Source organism: Lycorma delicatula, chromosome 5, assembly GCF_047948215.1.
Source record: "Lycorma delicatula isolate Av1 chromosome 5, ASM4794821v1, whole genome shotgun sequence".
NCBI classification, from domain to species: Eukaryota; Metazoa; Arthropoda; class Insecta; order Hemiptera; family Fulgoridae; genus Lycorma; species Lycorma delicatula.
In genome coordinates, this window is record NC_134459.1 from 91563491 (window position 1) to 91582095 (window position 18605).

General features: G+C 32.2%; 1 protein-coding gene across 5 annotated transcripts in view; it reads left to right on the top strand.

The window, feature by feature from the left end:
* The first annotated feature begins 781 nt into the window (after positions 1 to 781).
* LOC142325203 (uncharacterized) overlaps positions 782 to 18605 on the top strand; it is a 50510-nt gene continuing 32686 nt past the window's right edge. Inside the window, exons 1-5 of one of the 5 annotated variants that reach the window (XM_075366645.1) lie at positions 825 to 894; positions 1545 to 1747; positions 4190 to 4279; positions 5583 to 5714; positions 9583 to 9738. In XM_075366645.1, coding sequence (XP_075222760.1) covers positions 5588 to 5714; positions 9583 to 9738 — 283 coding nt within the window. In that variant the 5' untranslated portion in view covers positions 825 to 894; positions 1545 to 1747; positions 4190 to 4279; positions 5583 to 5587. Of the gene's footprint in view, positions 895 to 1544; positions 1748 to 4189; positions 4280 to 5582; positions 5715 to 9582; positions 9739 to 18605 lie in introns of all 5 variants that reach the window. The other 4 variants (XM_075366641.1, XM_075366642.1, XM_075366646.1 and 1 more) reach the window with 4 other exon arrangements.

Consider the following 18605-nt stretch of genomic DNA (forward strand, 5'->3'; position numbering starts at 1 on the left):
CATCTTGTTGATTCTGTAAAGAGACAACTGTGTATAGTACAGCTGCAAGGCATAATGATTGTACAAAATCAGATTTAATTGTCTTCTTTGGCCCTACAACTTATCATTAGATTTCTGAAAGATTGTTTTATTTCCCCATTGTCTCAACATTTGCAGAATTTTGCAAAGCCCTTCTTGGTCATTCACGATCCAAACACAAGATGGTATTAATGAGATAAATAATTTATGAAGAAATCTCACTAGATAATTTTAAAGTAGTAGATAAAAGGAGCAAATTAAATTGATATTTTGAATGTACAAATGAAACCTTAACTTCTACTGATCTTCTAATATTGTAAATATATTTTTTCATTTATATAATTTTATTGCTTATTTTTGAACATGTTGTTACTTTCCCATTTTTTTCTTTATCATTTCAAGGAGGTCTAGCTTTATATGAAACTATCAGGGGAAAGAAAGTTACATTTTGAAAATAGCGGTAGTCGTTTTGTTACAGCTGCTAACATATTTTAAACCTTGTTCGCTGGTTTTCCACTATGAATTTTCTAATAATTAAAAGTTACAATTATACTTAATTTATATTAAATAATTTTAGGTATTGCTTAACTTTTTGATTGTTACTAACTCATAATTTATATAAAATTGTATAACTTCTCTAAAGATATTCGAAAGTTATTCTACAAATGAAAGGAAATATATTTTCCGGATTTTGATATTCAAAAAGTTATTTACATGTAATTTTTTGGCGATCATTATTGTACTTTTACATCCAGCAGTTCTACATTTATATATGTGTGTACATCTTTTTGTGTTTATACTGTTACCATGTATATATACCCGCTAATTGTAAGGTTAGTCTAAAAGTGGTGTTTGTAGTTGTAATTTTTTAATTTGGTAAGTAATAATCATAGTGTCGTATTGCGTACAGTGATAATTCGGAATGGAATCTGTCAACAGAATGATATGTTTCAAATTATATTTACTTTTTAACATTTTTTAAATTGCGTTTGTATTTAATAACCTAAGATAAAAGGGGGGTAAATTACCTCTACTGGCTTCCATTTAGGTTATTGTTCGGAAAACCAGGTTGATTTAAAATTTTTGTGTTATTCCAGTAATAATATTGAAGATATCTTTAATTTAGTTGCTTTTTGTCATTTCCAAAGATCCTTTAATATAAATTAAATTCAAACTATTTTCTTATTGAAGTTCATGTTTGTTTGTATATGTACAGTTAAGAGGTCTTTATTTATTTTAGAAATTTATTTTCATACATTAAAATATTTACTTACTTTGCCATCTTTACAGTTTCTTGCGATATTTTCTGGTGAAGTTATGCGAACGAGTGTTTCTGTATCATTGTGTAATTTATCTTCTTTGATTGTGCTGTATTTATAGGGTCACAATATCAACCACAATATTGATATTCTAGTTTCAATATAAATATTTTAATTAATATTGATTAATTTATTTTATATTGTGTAGATTGTTTATTTTCTTGTGTTTATGCACTTTTTATTCGTTTAATTTTTGGTTTTTTTCAGGATGATATGACTTTTTGCTTAGTATATCCAAGATTGAAGAGTTAGCATTCATTACTCACTGGAATTTGAATTTATTAAGTTTGTGATATTGTCTAACAGAAGCAGTTCTTGTGACTTAAAGGCATACTAAATATTGATGATGTAAGTCAGTGGTCCCCAACCTTTAACTTGGCTTTAGCTAATTAAGAATTTGAAATTTTTTGGTGAGCCACATATATATTTTGCTTCTAATATTTCAATTTAAAACATATATAAAACATAAAAAAATTGCAATATGTTAAAGAAAATACGTTATTTATTAAGAATTCAAATACCAATTAGGTGTAAGAAAAACATAGTAATGTGAAACCTGAAACTGCATTTTTTCTGCCAGTTTCTTGTACTGTGGTACATATGATGTTACAGCTAAATTCATGCAATTATTAAGATATTCATTTCTTGTTATCCTGGATCTGAACTTTGATTTTAGCAAGTTATTGTTGAAAAACCACTTTTGCAAAGGTAAGTTGATCCAAAGCAGGAGTGTAGCCTTTGAAAAGTTTCATTTAAGAGTGGATATTTTTTCTCATCTAAAAGTATCCAAAAATCTGTTTGTGATATTCTTGTTTCTAATTGTAGTTGTAATGGAAATAATTAATTTTCAATTATTTCCATTTCTAAATTAGTAGCATTTTTATTCATCATATTTGTAATTTGTTGCAGTATTTCAGAAATATTAGTAGTATCAAAAAATGGATTTAAAATGAATGAAGCAATGGGCTGAATTTTACGGAAATCAGGAAATCTAATTTTAAAATCATTTTTAAGCTCAGTGAGAGATTCAGAACACTTATTTGTTTCAATTTTCTTATATTTCTTAAAGTAGTACTCCAAATTTGTAAAGTGACCAAAGTTACATTCTTTTGTATGGGCCATCTACAAATTTAATTTTGATTTAAATGCATTGATACTTTCTGTTAATTCAATAATAGTTCCTTCTTTTGTTTGAAGTTCAAGATTTAATATAATCATTTTATTTGTTATGTCTGTAAGAAAGTCCAAATCGGATAACCAGCTATGATCACTAAGTTCTACTTAATTTTCATTTCTAGATTCTACAAACTGTTTTATTTCTGGAAAAAGCTTTAAAAATTGTTGCAGGACTTTTCCCTTACTAAGCCGTCTAATTTTGGAATGTAACATTAAATTCCATACTCAGCATCAAGTTTGTCAGTCAAGTTTTTTGAATAATCTGCTCTGAAGTGGTCTGGCACAAATAAAATTGTCAATTTCTAGAACAGCTTTCATGACATGTTCATAATGTAGCACTTTTGCACATAATACCTGTTGTATGATGCAGTAGTAGTGAAAAAAATTGGAAACTTAGCATCATTCTTGCAAAATGTGATTATGCCAACAGTAGTACCAACCATGGTAGGTGCGCCATCTGCTGTTATGGATACATTTTTTGAAGCGGAAGATTAATTTCTGTAATATGGTCTTTAATAATCTATTATATGTCCTCCCCACATGTATTTCCTTTTAATGGCATAACTGACAGTATATCTTCTTTTACTAAGCAATTGTTAAAAACCATCCTTATAAAAATATTTATTTGAGTTATATTACAGATATCTATTGATTCACACTGTAAACTTATAAAAACACATTTTTGTAAATCAACTTTTAATTGTGCTCTGATATTCTTAGACATTGCATCTATTCTATGAGTGACTGAATTTCTGGATAATTGAACTTCCTGCATAATTAACATAATTTCATTCTTATTTTTAAATTCTTGAAATAATATCTCTGATGCAGCAAGCATTGATTCTTTAATTATGTTGCCATCCTCAAAAGGTTTTCTGTGCATTACAAGTATGTGTGTTTTAAATGACGCAATCATAGCAGCTTTTATTTTATTCATGGACTTGGTAAACAAAGATTGTTTGGCAAGTAATGCGGTTTTCATTTCTTTTAATTTAGATTTTCTTAAATTACTGTTAGGAGGATATTCAGTACTATATTTTTTATGAACTGTTAAGAAATGTCGTTTTCTATGTTGCATTTTTTAACAACAGTAACTGTTCACAAATCAGACAAATACATTTGTTCTTAAAAAAATAAATAAAAACATATTTCTCTTTCCATTCTTCGTGAAAATTATAACATTATTTCTTTTTCCCTAGTTCCTGTGCTGACATGATTAGGGTAGCTACAAAACAATTGCTTATATATAATAATGACTAATGCTGTGATAAATAGAAACAAATTTTTTTTGTACCTGGATAAAACCACTTGTTACTTCATGCATAACTTCTGATAAATAAACGTTCTGTATATACACATTACAAAATAACTCAACAAACTTATCTTGCTGCCCTCTTGGTAGCTACTGGCCAGCATCAGTGCACAGCCACTATAAACTGAGATAAACAGGCGCATCCTAGAGTGCTTCAGGTGATGCCGTTTCTGTATGAAAATATTCCTGGTCAGTGGTGTAATAATTTAATAAAACCGAAAAACTTTATTAATAATCAACCAAATTGATACCCATATTTAATGTCGTTTTTTCTTTCTATACATAAAATTAAAGAAATGTTTGGGTAACTATTAATGGCCATTAACCATGGTATTGTATTTTATAGAGCATTTGTAATTTTTAGACATTTCAAGTCTGAGTTGATAAAATGAGCCACATCAAAAGTTTCTGCGAGCCACACATAGTTCGCAAACTACGGGTTGGGCACCCGTGAGTAAGTGTATGATACTTTTTATATAGCTGTTATTTAGGTTAAGAAATACACTAGATATATCCATTTGGATATATTCAGGTTTATTACTGTGTAAATTTACTTATGTTATCTGTGTGAATTTCCTTTTATAATTAAAATAATAGGCTGAATTATACAAATTTAGAAGTTTTAAACTGTGGTCAGTAATGAATGTTAAGTCTTAAAGTGAATTGTTTCAGCGATTCATTTTAATACTTTTACTTTAATACTACATGGACTACACAAATACTCATAGGGGAATCAGTTTAAAAACCAAGTTGATTAAATAAATATAAATATAAAAGATGAAAACTGGGGAAAGTCTTGTAGCATACTTGAAATAAGCAGTTATGTAAATAAGTAGTTTTACACATACTGCACAAAAAAATTGCAAAAAATTAATAGTGATAGCTGCATAAGAATTCTTGTTTAAAGTTAGTATATATAATGTATTTCTATCTATTACAGATGAAATGGAATTAGTTAAAAAATAAAAAGAAAAGAAATCAACTGGTTGAACAGTATTACTGTTTAGTAATTATAAGTTATAAAAACGTTGGTGAGGGATTCCTTGATTGGGGCCACTTAAGGAATTATTCATTACCAATTGTTGTTTAAAGAGACTTTTAATTGGCAGTTAGAAACATTTTTTATATATTCTTATTAAAAAATAATCTCATGAAAAGATCTAAACGTAATAAAACTAATTTACTGAATGAAAAATCACACATTTATTAATTAAAATATGTTCATCACAGTTAATCAACTTATATGTTTATTATAATATTAGCCAAATCTCTAACCCAAATTATATAAAATCAATATTACTGTAGCCTTCTCATTTGACAGTAATGTTCAAAGAATGTTGTGTGCCAAAACAAATCAGCATTAATACAAAAAAAAACTAATTTTACAAGATCAAGTGGAATGACTAATAATTTTTACAAAAGCAGGTTGGGAGAAACTTCTTAAAATATCTATAAATTGGAATTCTCTTATAGTAATTAATATGTAATGCAAAATTAGATTATGTCAATTTCTTTAAAGTAAAGTTAATTATACTCATTTCATAGTTAAAATAAGTAAAATGTACTAAGCATCTTATCAAATAACCAGTTAAATTAAACTATTAATTACACTCTATGAAAGTCCTACGTATGCAGAACTTAAATTCTTAACTGAAAGAAAATTATGAACTATTTATTTCTTTAGGAAGAATAAGGAAGTTTATAATGATATGATATTTATTTCCTTTTTGTTTTTATAATTTTTGTTTGCTTACTAGTAACAATGGGTGAGACACCAAAAAGTACAAAAAGAAAAATTGAGGAAAGCCCAACTTTACTGTATGGTACTTCTAGTGAAAGTGAAACTATTGATGTCACTTATGATTTTTTACCAAAATCCAGGTTAAAAGGTATGGTATGATAAATTTGTAGATTTCAATCCCTCTTTAGCATATTTTTAGATTTTTTTTATAATATATGTTTTTAAATTTTACTTTACTGAGGTAGATTATTACAGTCTTTATTAAGAATTAAGTTACGCTAAAACAGTATTATAACTTTTTTCATGGGTTTGGAGAGAAATAATAGTAAAATAGATTATTAATATGAATATAAAAAATTAGGGTTTCATAAAAACAATTTTATTTCTGTCATAATTTTAAAACTCTTCTTTAAAATTAATTTTCATAAAATTATTTCTGTTCTAGAGTAAGGTTAGGTATTTTGACCCCCAATTAGGATGATTCTACTCTTTAAACATCTCGTGAGTTAGTTGCTCTCATTGAAGATATAAAACTTATAAATGAAAATTTGTCAATTATTTTAGAAGTTAACCAAATAATATATTTTTAAGGCAAACATGTTTACTTGCTTATAAATGTTGCAAATGATTATTTTATGTATAGCAGCTGCAGCATTTGGTTTCTTTTAAATTTACCTTGTGAAAATAAAAATTATCCTTTGTGCAAGTTTTGCTTTGAAATTATTGTTAATATCAGATGATATGTAATTAAATAATTTGCCATCGCAGTGACTCATTTTAGTTAGTATTTTATTCCATATAAAAACCTAATAACAGTATTATAAAAAAAAAAAAAAAAAATGTGTAAAAATCAATCTATTTTGATTTCTGAATGTTAATGTAATATTGTGATAAAGGTTGTCCCTTATTAATTATTTTTTTTTTAACTATGCAGAGGATGGAATCAAAATGCATACAGCACTAAGAAATTGCTCACCCAAACTAAATCTAATTTAGTAACCTGTTTGATGAATAAAATGTTGAACTGTTAAAACTACATTTTACTCTAAATAATGACTGATACTGACCAGTCTGAATTTGGAATGACTATTTGTTCTACTTATGCAGTATAATCAAATGGTGACCATTTGGAATAAGTATTTGATGTTTTTATGAACATTATTAGAATAAACATGTGTGTATTAGTGCTATTCAGTGTACAAATGTAAAAACAGCTATTTAGTGTGTGTAAATAAATAAAAACAAAAACATTACATCAGGAGAAGAACAAAAAAAATCACTTTTGAACAAGCCACCCAAAAAGAGCCCAATACACTTCTTCATTGGTGCTTACTTCATTGTTTTCCTGAAAAAATCTTGTTCTTGTTTATAGAGTTGTTACATATAATTTATAATGGTGTCTCCATTTTTCTTAATGTTGGAATTAATTGATGTCCCTATTATATTCGTCTTTTAACATTATATAACTTACTTCTATATTCACTATACATCATTTTTCAATTTTTCTAAGATTTCTACTTTTTTATTCATTTATAAAATAACTTACTTTGTTTTGATGCAAGTATGATGTTAACAAACCCTAATGATATTGACACTTTGTTAATGGTAGTAGAGTTAAATATTTGCATATGGGACTCTTTAAGATCCGTTAATTTATAAAACTTTAAGGTGTAAGATTTAATTATTTATTTTAAGATTTTATTTATTTAAGTTTAAGGTTTAGGATTAAAATATCCAGTGAGTAAAACTGAGATTTCATCTTGACATCATGAAAATTATGTAACCTACCCTGGGTAAAGTTATGACTTTGTTATGGCAAAGAATATAGTAATGATGTTATTTGTTTTGACCTCTTTTATGTGTACAGTAGAATAAAAATAAACATCACAGTTATTGCCTGAACAAATATTATGTCTCCATCAGCTGTTTCAGAAGTTAATTTTATAATTATTTTAACACAGGCCTAAATTTATGTATGTTGTTACTATATGAATTGCAAAAAGTCAGAGAAAAACCCAATTAAAAAATAAAAATTGGTAAAAATACTTCCCTATGGAAGGAAAGCTTAATGTGAATAATATTTTAATCTTTGAAATATTGTGTTAATTTTTTTAAATTGCCTGGCACGGATGTAAGCAGTCTAGTTAGACATCCAAAAAATTGGCATTCAATGTTAATCAGCTTTCCAACGTATCATTAAATTGGATGAAAATGTGATTTACAATTCATATTCATTTCACTTAGTGTGATATTTTTTTGTTTTGGTTTATATATAGTGTTTGAGTTTTGGCAGGGGTTAGTCACTAGTTTGTAAAGGTTACAACAAGGTGCAGCAAGGCATGAATTTGTTCATTGAGGTTTAATTTTGATTCAGTTTTAGGACTGTTTGGTTTGCGTTTGTAAAAGATCTTTGAGGGATATCTAAAGTAAAGACCACTGGGAAATTTCTCTCCTTAAGGTTGGCGAACCTGTGTTGTTTATGGCCACACTAGTAATGTACACACTTCATTGTTGTCTGTAAGTTGTCACATTGTAGTATCTTTGATTACATGTTATTTATTACGTTATAAAATGAATAGGAAAATTGATGTTGCTGCTGGTTGTGTGAAATACGTGGTTTTTAAACTCTCAAAACATTAAGCCAACAGAAATTCATAGGCAGTTGGTTGCTGTGTGTGCTGATACTGTAATGAATGAAAGAAACATCCAAAAATGGTTTAGAAATAGCAAAATTAATGTGCATGGTGAAGAATGTTTGGGGAGGCCCTCGATAATCACTGAGGACTTGTTGAAATGACACGTTTCATCATGATCGTTTTATCATCGTCGATTTCATCATTGCCATGATGATGAAATCAGAATAGATCGTTGCTCAGTGATTTCTTACCTAGCTCTTCTTTTTCTTGATGTTTCAAGAGCTGTTATTGGTTGCATTTTTCATGACCATTTAGGCTTCAAAAAGCTTTGTACAGTTGGGTGCCAAAAAATCCGAATGGTATCTGCTTTGGAATTTCTGTGGTATACACAAAAAGGTTATGAGTTCCTTAATTCAATTGTTACCGGCAATGAAACATGGATTTCATATTACACACCAGGGAGAAAACAACAGTCAATTGAATGGCATCATCCTCAATCACCAACCACACCAACAATGGTCAAACTACAGCTATTTGGATGCAACCTGATAGCCACAGTCTTTTGGGATACGTTGGCATAATGCTGATTGATTCATATCACATGGAACAACTAAAAATGCAGAAGCCTACTGTGAAACTCTATGTAAGCTTTGACATGGGCGGCTGACTGACGGCGTCATCCTGCTGCACAATGATGCACATCTACATGTTGCAGGTCTGACATGTTATTTACTGAGAACATTTGAATGGGAAATTTATGATTACCCACTAAATAGCCTAGACTTAGCTCCTTCTGATTACCATTTGTTTGGGAAACTGAAAGAATTTTTGAGTTGTAAGCAATTCACAAGTGACAATGAATTTAAAAATGCTGTTAATCAGTGGCTAAATGGACTGGCGACAGAAGAATATGACGAGGGTGTATTGAAGCTGGTGTGTCGCTATGATAAATGTCTTAATTCATGTAGCGATCATATAGAGAAGTAATATAAAATATGTAGTTTAAGAGTAATAAAAAATATTTATGAAGTTTTTTTTTTTACAATGAAATGGTCTTTACTTTAGAGATAACCTTTCCTACTTTAGTTGTAATTAGATTTACAATCTTTTGTAAAGTAATACAATCTTAAAGTTAAAATAAATGGTGATTTGAAGTAATATAATCTTGAAATTGAAATATAATGAATTAGGCTTGTAAATTTTTTTTTTGACTTTTGGCAGCTACATATTCATTTAGTTTGTTAGAAAGTTTTTTTCTTAAAAGGTAGTTCATTTTGATCACTTGAGTTCATTATTATATTAAAAATTATTTAAAAAAGTATTTAGTGGCTTTAATGTATACTATATAATTTATTTTTAATTTAAAGAACTTTGTTGTAGCTGGAGAAAACAAGTGTAAAATACCTCTTGGCTTGCGACCTCATAAATTAATCAAGTCTCCAACTATTCATTCTCGGACTTCTCGTAAATCGGCATTAAAGCCTTTAGTTGAATGTGAGGAGAAGGTTGAGGAACTATTTAAAGGCATTTTTAAAGGTATGTTGTCTGTTCTTCAAGCCTATGTATTTTTAATTGAGAAAAAAAATTACGGGTGTTTTTCCCATCTAGAGTTATGTGATGACTTAATGCTTGTTTTGTTACGTGTAGTCTGTGTTGAAAGTATATACAGAAAAATAAGAGACCACTACAGTCAGAACTTGTCATCAGATGTTTAAAAGATCTTATTATTATATTTTTTATATGTTCTATTATAGAACGTAAAGTATTCTTTATTGTATACTGAAACTGCAGTATCAAAATCAGTTGTTGAAAATAAATTTAATATTAGAGATGTAGTTCTAGCCAAAGAATAATTCTGAGGTAGTAGTGTTAACAATTGATCTGCAAAGTGTTATGACCTGTCCAGTTATTATGGCATCAATGATGTACTACAGCCAAAACATGCAAGTCCCCAACTTTACAAAATGTAGACTTATATGAATATGAAAATTGATGTATATTTGTGTAGCATCAAGGTAAGTAGTATATTGAGCATTGAATTCATCCGCATTATTGATTATTTCATGAAGTAATAATAATTTTGAAAGTATTCTTTTGCTATAAGATTGTTGCATCTATAAAATGAGGAACAAAACTTGCCTTAAATGATCTTTCTGTAAGTCATTCTATAATTGAAAATTTTTTTTCTATAGAAAGGATACACAATGATGGAAGCCGAGTACTTTCATGTTTGTAATACTTAAGAACATTTTTTCAGGCTACCAATCAATGGACCATCTGATTACATTGCATGAATGCATATGAGAAGAAGCAAACATGAGTATACATTAAATATAATACATACATTTTTCAAGAAGGGCAAATTCAAACTTTAGATGGATCAGACCTGGAAGAAAAGCAGGTGACGTAACTGTTCGTGACTTATGCGAACTAAAGTACACTCCAGGTGGTGAAGTATTTTTAAAAACCTAACCTTAATCACAAAATATTAAAAGGTTATACTTGAGTTTACCCAAGTAAAAGGACTTCATTAAGTAAGGAAAGGGTCGTCCTTCATTTTATGACAGTCTTAGTTGGGAGTCTAATATGAAACACACATAAAAAGAAAAAAGTTGTATAAGATTATTATTAATTTTAATAATGTTTAATTAATGCATTGGTAACAGTATCCATGCTGAAAGATAGCTCTGATTTTTATATTTTAATTACTTTTTTCTTAATTTTTATTTTTTTCAACATTTTTAACTTGTTTTTTTTTTTGTGTTTCTGCTTTATTTTACACACAAATCTAAAGTAGTTATATGTTTTTGATTTTAATCATAGTATCTTAATATGTACTCTGTGATACCTACTACATGACATTCAGGATTTGAGCAAAACTTCGTGTATGTCAAAAAATATTAATTTATGGATTTAAGAAGTTTATAACAATCAAAAACATACTTAAAAATGTTTCATAAAACCACATTTTAAAACATTTACATTGTATTATATTAGATTAACATTATTTAGTGTTTTTATGCATCTATAAAATTTTGTTTTTAACACAGAGGAGGTTTCCCTTACCAAGTGACAGTTGACCTTCCCTTACAAGTTGACATTCTGCTTAGAAGTATAAATTAATAAAAGAGAATAGGAAGTCAATTTTTACTTTTCCTGGCTATAGCTCTATTGTTGCACGGTAGTAGTTACAGTTACAAAAGGGAAGGTACAGTGTGGCACAAGGAAACAGAAAATTTTGAAGTAACTTACAAACGTAAAAAAAAATGAATTTACAGTTATTATTGTTGAAAACCAAAAGTAAATTACGTACCATTAAGTGTCCAAAGACAAAAATTTTTCTAAAAACAATGTCTTTAAAATGCTAACATTCAAATGTATGCATTCCTGGAAGCGAATACTAAGATTTTGCATGGCAGTTTGAAACACTTCCATGGGAATTGGGTGATTTCTTCTCAAATCCTCAGTTTCAACTCAGCAATTGTCATTGGGTGAGTGGTGTACACTTTTACTTTTGAGGGGCCCCACAAGAAAAAAATCACACATCAACAAATCTGGTGATCTTGGGGCCAATGAATGTCACCAAACCGTGAAATTGTGGTTATCAAAGAGCTGTCGAACAACTGCCATTGATGCTCTGGCAGTACTGGCCACGGCCCCATCTTGATGAAACCAAGGATTATGAAGATCAGGAAAGTTTTGATGTTGTTCTGCCACAAAAATTTTGAGCACATCAACATATCATTCAGACGTTACTCTCGTTGCATTCTCTTTCTTATCCTGAAAGAAATAAGCTATAATTGCACCTCAGTGGATACAGTACACCAAACTGCAACCTTTTGACTTTGTAATGATTGTTCGTGCGATTGACAAGGGTTTTCAGCTGCCCAGTATCTTTTCTTTTCTTTCTTTTTTTTTTTCCAGTTTAGCCTCCGGTAACTACCGTTTAGATAATACTTCAGAGGATGAATGAGGATGATATGTATGAGTGTGAATGAAGTGTAGTCTTGTACATTCTCAGTTCGACCATACCTGAGATGTGTGGTTAATTGAAACCCAACCACCAAAGAACACCGGTATCCACGATCTAGTATTCAAGTCGGTGTAAAAATAGCTGGCTTTACTAGGACTTGAACCCAGTATCTGCAATACCGCTTGTTTACATACTCGCTGATATGGAAATGAACGTCATCTGACATGAAAAGGTTGTCAACAAAATTGGGGTCAATCGTTTCACAGAAACGATCAATCATTTTATCACAGAATTTTTGTCGCACTACATAGTCTAATAGTTTCAGTTCCTTTAATACTTCAATTTTGTAAGGGTGAAACTTCAAATCACTGTGGAGTATTCGGCGGATAGTTGTTCAGTTTATGTTCAATACTGCTGTATGTTTTCTTGCCAGTCATTGTGGGCTTCTTCCAATTGAGGCCCAAACTACTTCAATGTTTTCTGGGGTTCATTGAATTGGTTGACCTCCTGGTGGTTTCTTTTTTAGAGCTGAACCCATCTCTTCAAAATTCTCAACCCATGTCTTGATGGCTTTGCAAGATGAAAGATGATCATGACATCAGAAATCCCATTGAACAGCAGTCACACTGTCACCATTCCTCTAAAATGCTGTCACGGCAAATGCATGTTGTGTACTGACCCAGTAGTCCATGATTACTAAATGGCAGGTAGTTGTGTGTAGAAGGATTCCACCACTTCTATCTACCAGCTCCTCAGGGTTGCCACTACTACTTTCAAAATTTTCTGTTTCCTTGTGCTATCCTGTATATAAATCTATTCAAAACTTTGATTTCAGGTTTTTACAAGTGCTAATGTTTCAAGACCCTTGAGTCCAAAATTTAAAAAAAGAAAACCTTAGAAACTTATAGAAGAAATGTGTGTTGACCTGTATTTGGATTAATATTTCCAGACTGGTTCGATTTGAATTCTTTGAAATTGGCTTAAAAACTTTTTATGTATGGCACATTGGTGGCATTAAATTTGAGAAAAATTAATAAAGGAAGAGAGGTCGTTTTTACCACTTTGACATTTTGTACAGTGTTTGTAGAAAATTGAGCTTTAGTTTGATAAAAGATATTTTAATTTTGAAAATTTTAATTGAGTTGGAATTAGGGTTTTTTTATAGAGGTGGAGGAATCTCATTTTCAGGCGCCTAGGCAGTATTGGGCTCGCTAACAGGTTCCGCAAGATATTATTAGGTGTATATATGTACCTGTGCACTACTGATTAAACCTCCACCCCTCCTGGAAACCGCTTATGCAGCATTACTTCATGAAGGAGGAAACGTCTGCTCACATAATCAGATACTGCAGTCAAGGAACACCAGTACAGTCACACACTCAACATAAAGATACAAAACACAAGTAATACTAAGACACAGCAAAGCACAATTACATCCACATACACAGTTGCCCCTAACAGGCAAACACCAAACGCACACAACAGTCAAACAAATTGTGGTACACATATATGCCACTTACATACAAGCGCGCACACACACACAGCCAACATCATGCACACTCTCAGGTACTTACCACATACTTACACAGAACTTACCAGGATGTTCACAGTCTAAGCTTCAGAAACGGGGAACTTACCTATGGGCCCGTGACAGCATAGTGACCATGACTTTATTGCATCCAGTCAAATTCCACAAGGTGGGAGGGGGCTAGATTATTGATGCCATAAAATCCATTAGACATCTTCCAATTTTTTATATTCACGTTGGCTACTTTATTTTCACATAGCCTTTGAACATCTTTGATTTTAAAAGTTACATTATAACTTGCTACATATCCTTTAAGTTCTGACCAAACCATCTTGATAGGATTTAAATCTGGGAGACTTGAGGTAGTCAGAGAACGTCATGCTTTTTTTTTTTAAAGTTTGTGGAACATGTAGCAGCAAACATTTCCCATTTGCTTTTACCAATTTGTACAACTGTGATTTCAGCATCGAGGAAGAATGAGGAACAGAATGATTTTGCAACTACGTATCATATCTTCTTTTCTTGGAATGGAAATTGGTAATTTTTCTAAAATGGCATCTTGATGGGATGCGTTGTCAGAAATTACGACATAATTATAAGGAAGGTTTGGAATTAATATCTCCTCTGCCCATTTAAAGTAATTTTCTGCTTTATTTTACCTCTGTAATTGTACATTTTAAAGTTGCTTGCCAAGTTAGTAAGGTGTTTGATGTAAAACCCAATTCTCCTCTGGAGTACGCTATAATAAGTCTGCTGCCTTTGAAATAGGAATTTTCAGCCCATCACTTGAATCACCACAACACGACTCATTGTGATATACTATTGGCCTATTTTTGGTTCTAAATTTTTTTACAGGAGTCGGATACTGAATACGGTTAATCCTTAAATAATATTGCTCAGTGAGAACCTTTCTTTTGTTTTTGGTTTTTCTCCAGCTAAAGTCTAATTCTTTTATTATTTTTCTGAAACTTGTCTTTTCTTAAATTTCAATGGCATCTTTAAGCACTAACTTTTTCTTTTTCACTGTCAGTAATAGTTTATAAATTTTGTGAAGTTCATTTATAATCTGTCTCGCCACTACTTATAAAATTCTTCTAATCTTAATGTAGATTTTTCACAGGGTTTGTATTTTATTGACATAGAGAAAGAAGTCTCAGCTGAATTTTTGGCTAATTTTTCTAGCAACCGCTCTTTCTCTTTTCTCACTCTTTGGATTTTGGATCACAATACCCCACAGTAGTTGCTGTTCTTTCTTCACATTTTTTAATGTCAATCAGGTTTTCTAATGTGAATTTTTCTTTTTTGACTTTAGAGATTGACTATCGCCTTATTTCTTAAACTTAAACAGTCTCTATTCTAGAGCTGACGAAACTGAACAAAAAGTCATTAGTTGCAGTTAGTGAATCCATCTGAAAGTCTGTGTCCCCACAGTTTTACCTGTTGGGCAGGAATAATCAGCTTGTAAGCCATCTACTAAGCTTCCTGTTAAGGGAGCCCCCACAACCACCTTCTCTGGGATGTCATCTACAACTTCCCATTCTTCAAAATCTCCCTCTCCATCACCTTGTATACTGAAGGATATGGTTGAGGAACCGCCTAACCCCAGGGTGTCAGAGTTCCTCACCATCAAAAATGCGATAAAGATAAACCAGGGTACATACAACTAATTTTTATATATTTTCCTGAAATTCTGTATCTATAACTATCTTTACTTATGAACATTATTCAGTGGAATGTTAGAGGTCTTTGGTCCCGCATTGAGGATATTAGAGTATTGGCACGTGCACATGAACCACTAATCATGTGCTTCCGAGAAACACATCTTTTACAACAAGATGCAATAACACTCAGAGGCTATTTCTGTGAGAGCTACAACTGCCTAATAGACAGCAGTGGAGTTACTGTTTTCATGCGGAATGAGGTGGCAGCTACAAGAATACCACTAGCTACCCTTATTCCTGCTGTTGCTGTGAAGGTTTCTATCCCCTTCAAATTGGATATCTGTTATTTGTCTCTCACCAAACTCTGACTCCAGTGTCCTAGAAATCTCAATTCTCCTCACACAAATCCCATCGCCATCGTTAATAGTAGACTTCAGTGCCCACAATATTTCCTGGGGCTCATCTTTCTGCTCCTCTTGAGGAAATAGCGAAACAAGACTTGGACATTTGTCTAATGAGTGATAGGTCACACACATTCATGTCCTCATCATCTGGTACATTGTCCAACATCAACCTCCATATGCTCGTTGAGTTTACTCCCTCATCTTAATTGGTCTGTTTGTGATGACTTTTACAGCAGTAGTGATGACAGGCCAACTATTATTGCATTTGATGTTCACCATGAATGGATTGTTGAAAAGGCGGATTGGAATGGTTACTGTAAAGCCTTTCCATCACAGTATGACAGTGGCGTCCTTGATCAGTTTTCCTATTTTACATTCATGATACTTGAGAATGCTAATAGATATATCCCACAAATATCAGAAAATCCTAGATGTCCTTCTGTTCCTTGGTGGAATGATGATTGTCAAAACGCTATTGGCAAATGACGACAAGCAGTGCATAAATTTAACCACAGGCCTACAGTTGAACATCTAAATTTATATTGTAAGGCTAGAGCGGTATGTTGTCGAGTATTCTTAGATGCTAGGAGGAAGTCATGGAGGAAATACATGGACACCGTCTCAGACACTACTCCCACATCTGCTGTGTGGAAAAAAATCTGTGTAATTTGTGGGTCGCCAAAATATTCTATTCTTGGGCGTATTCATTAAGGACAATTCCTTTTATCATCTTCTGCAGTGGCAACTACCTTAGCAAATTCTTTCTGCTTGGTGTCTCTCACTTCATCATATAGTAACAAATTTCAGAGGTACAAAATACAGATGTAAGCGTTATTGTTGAACATTGGTGATTCAGTCAGTGAATTAAATGCTCCATTTGCATTTAGTGAATTGCCATACAGACTTAAAAACTCACATGACACGTCCCCTGGACCTGACAACATTCATCTTGGTATGCTGTCACACCTTCCTCATTCGGCGTTACAACATCTATTGAACGTATATAATGATTTATTCTCTGCACAAGTCTTCCCACCCATCTGGTCAGAAGTTGTTGTACCAGTACTTAAACCTGGTAATGATAATGCAAGCCCCTCAAGCTACTGTGATATCTCCTTGGTAAGCATGTTATGCAAAGTAATGGAGAGAATGGTGAACTGCAGACTTACGTGCTACTTGGAGAGATATGACCTTTTATCTCCAGAACAGTATGGTTTCCGACAAGGACCACTATTGACCACTTAGTGTCATTGAAATAGCTATTCAGAATACTTTCCTACTATGCCAGCACCTTGTTGCTATCTTCTTTGATGTCTGTAAGACGTTTGACATGGTGACGAGGTATCCTAAACACCCTCCAAGAATGGAGAGTCAAGGACAATGTACTTGCTTTTATTAGGGGTTTCTTAAATGGCCGAATTCTCTGTGTTTGTGTTGGGTAGAATCAACTTGGAGATTTGGGTACCTCAAGGAAGTGTATTAAGCTCCATCTTATTTTCTATAATCATTAACAGTATTACTAAATATGTGGAGACACCTGTTTTGTGTTTATTTGTTGATGATTTTGCTATAAATATTGTGTCCTGTTCAACAGCCACAGTGGAAATACTGCTACAGAACATTGTATCTCACCTTGACTCTTGGCCCAAGGTTACTGGCTTTACATTTTCACCTGAGAAAACAAAATGTGTAGTCTTTTCTCGCTTGCGGAACCCCTTTATTCTGCAAGTCTTTCTCGGTGAAGAGCTAATTGGTATCTCTCCTGATGTCAGATTTTTAGGTTAATTCTTTGATAGCTACCTTATGTGGGTCAAACACATAAAGAATTAAAAACAAGATGTTCCAAACTTTCAGATATGCTGCAAGTCCTTAGCAATACCAATTGGGGTATCGATTAGTCATGTATGTTGTGTTTTTACTATTCCATGGTAAGTTTCCATTTGGATTACGGTTGTGTCACCTACTCTTCAGTGTGTAATACTATGCTTAAAATGCTGGATGCTGTACATCATGCTTTCCTTCGGCTTGCTACAGGTGCCTTTAGATCAAGCCCTGTCGTAAACATCTTTATTGACTGAGATGAGCTGTCACTTTGGGATAGGAACCAGGTTTTAACATCGTATTTTACCTGTGTTAAGGGACAGCCAAATCACCCAGCTTTTGATGCAGTCTTTGTAAATCCTTATTTTCAAGATATGATGGATGTCCACATTACACTGCACCTGCAGGTATTCGTTTCAGACATTTACTGCACCTTCTATTTTTCCAATATACGAGGTGTGATCAAGAAATACGGTGAATGAATTTTTATAGCGGCAACTGCCAACGCTACATCCATATGCTGTAATTTGTCCAATAGCGTGATCAACTGAGACAGGCAGGGACAAGTTGTAACACGTTCGAGATTGGCAGTCAGCTGCCAGAGCCGCTAGAGTGAGTTTGTGTTTATTGTGTCTGTCGCGCAACATGGATTTTGAAGATCATGTGTCAATTTGCACAGAGTTGAAGGGTCGTTTTCATGCATATCCGGACTTCATGGCCAAAATTGTAACTAGAGATGAAAGTTGGGTCTATGGCTATGACCCTGAGACCAAAATGCAGAGTTCCCATTGGAAAACCAGTTCATCTACTCGCCGTAAAAAGGCACGTCAGTCAAAATCCAACATCAAGGTCATGCTCATTGTTTTTTTTGATAGTGAGGGCATAGTGCGATCAGAGTTCGTTCCAAGGGGAACAACTGTAAACTCTGAATTTTATAAGGGTGTACTGCAACGTTTGCGAAACGACGTACGAAGAAAGCGATCAGAAAAATGGACCAATGGCTTCCTTCACCACGA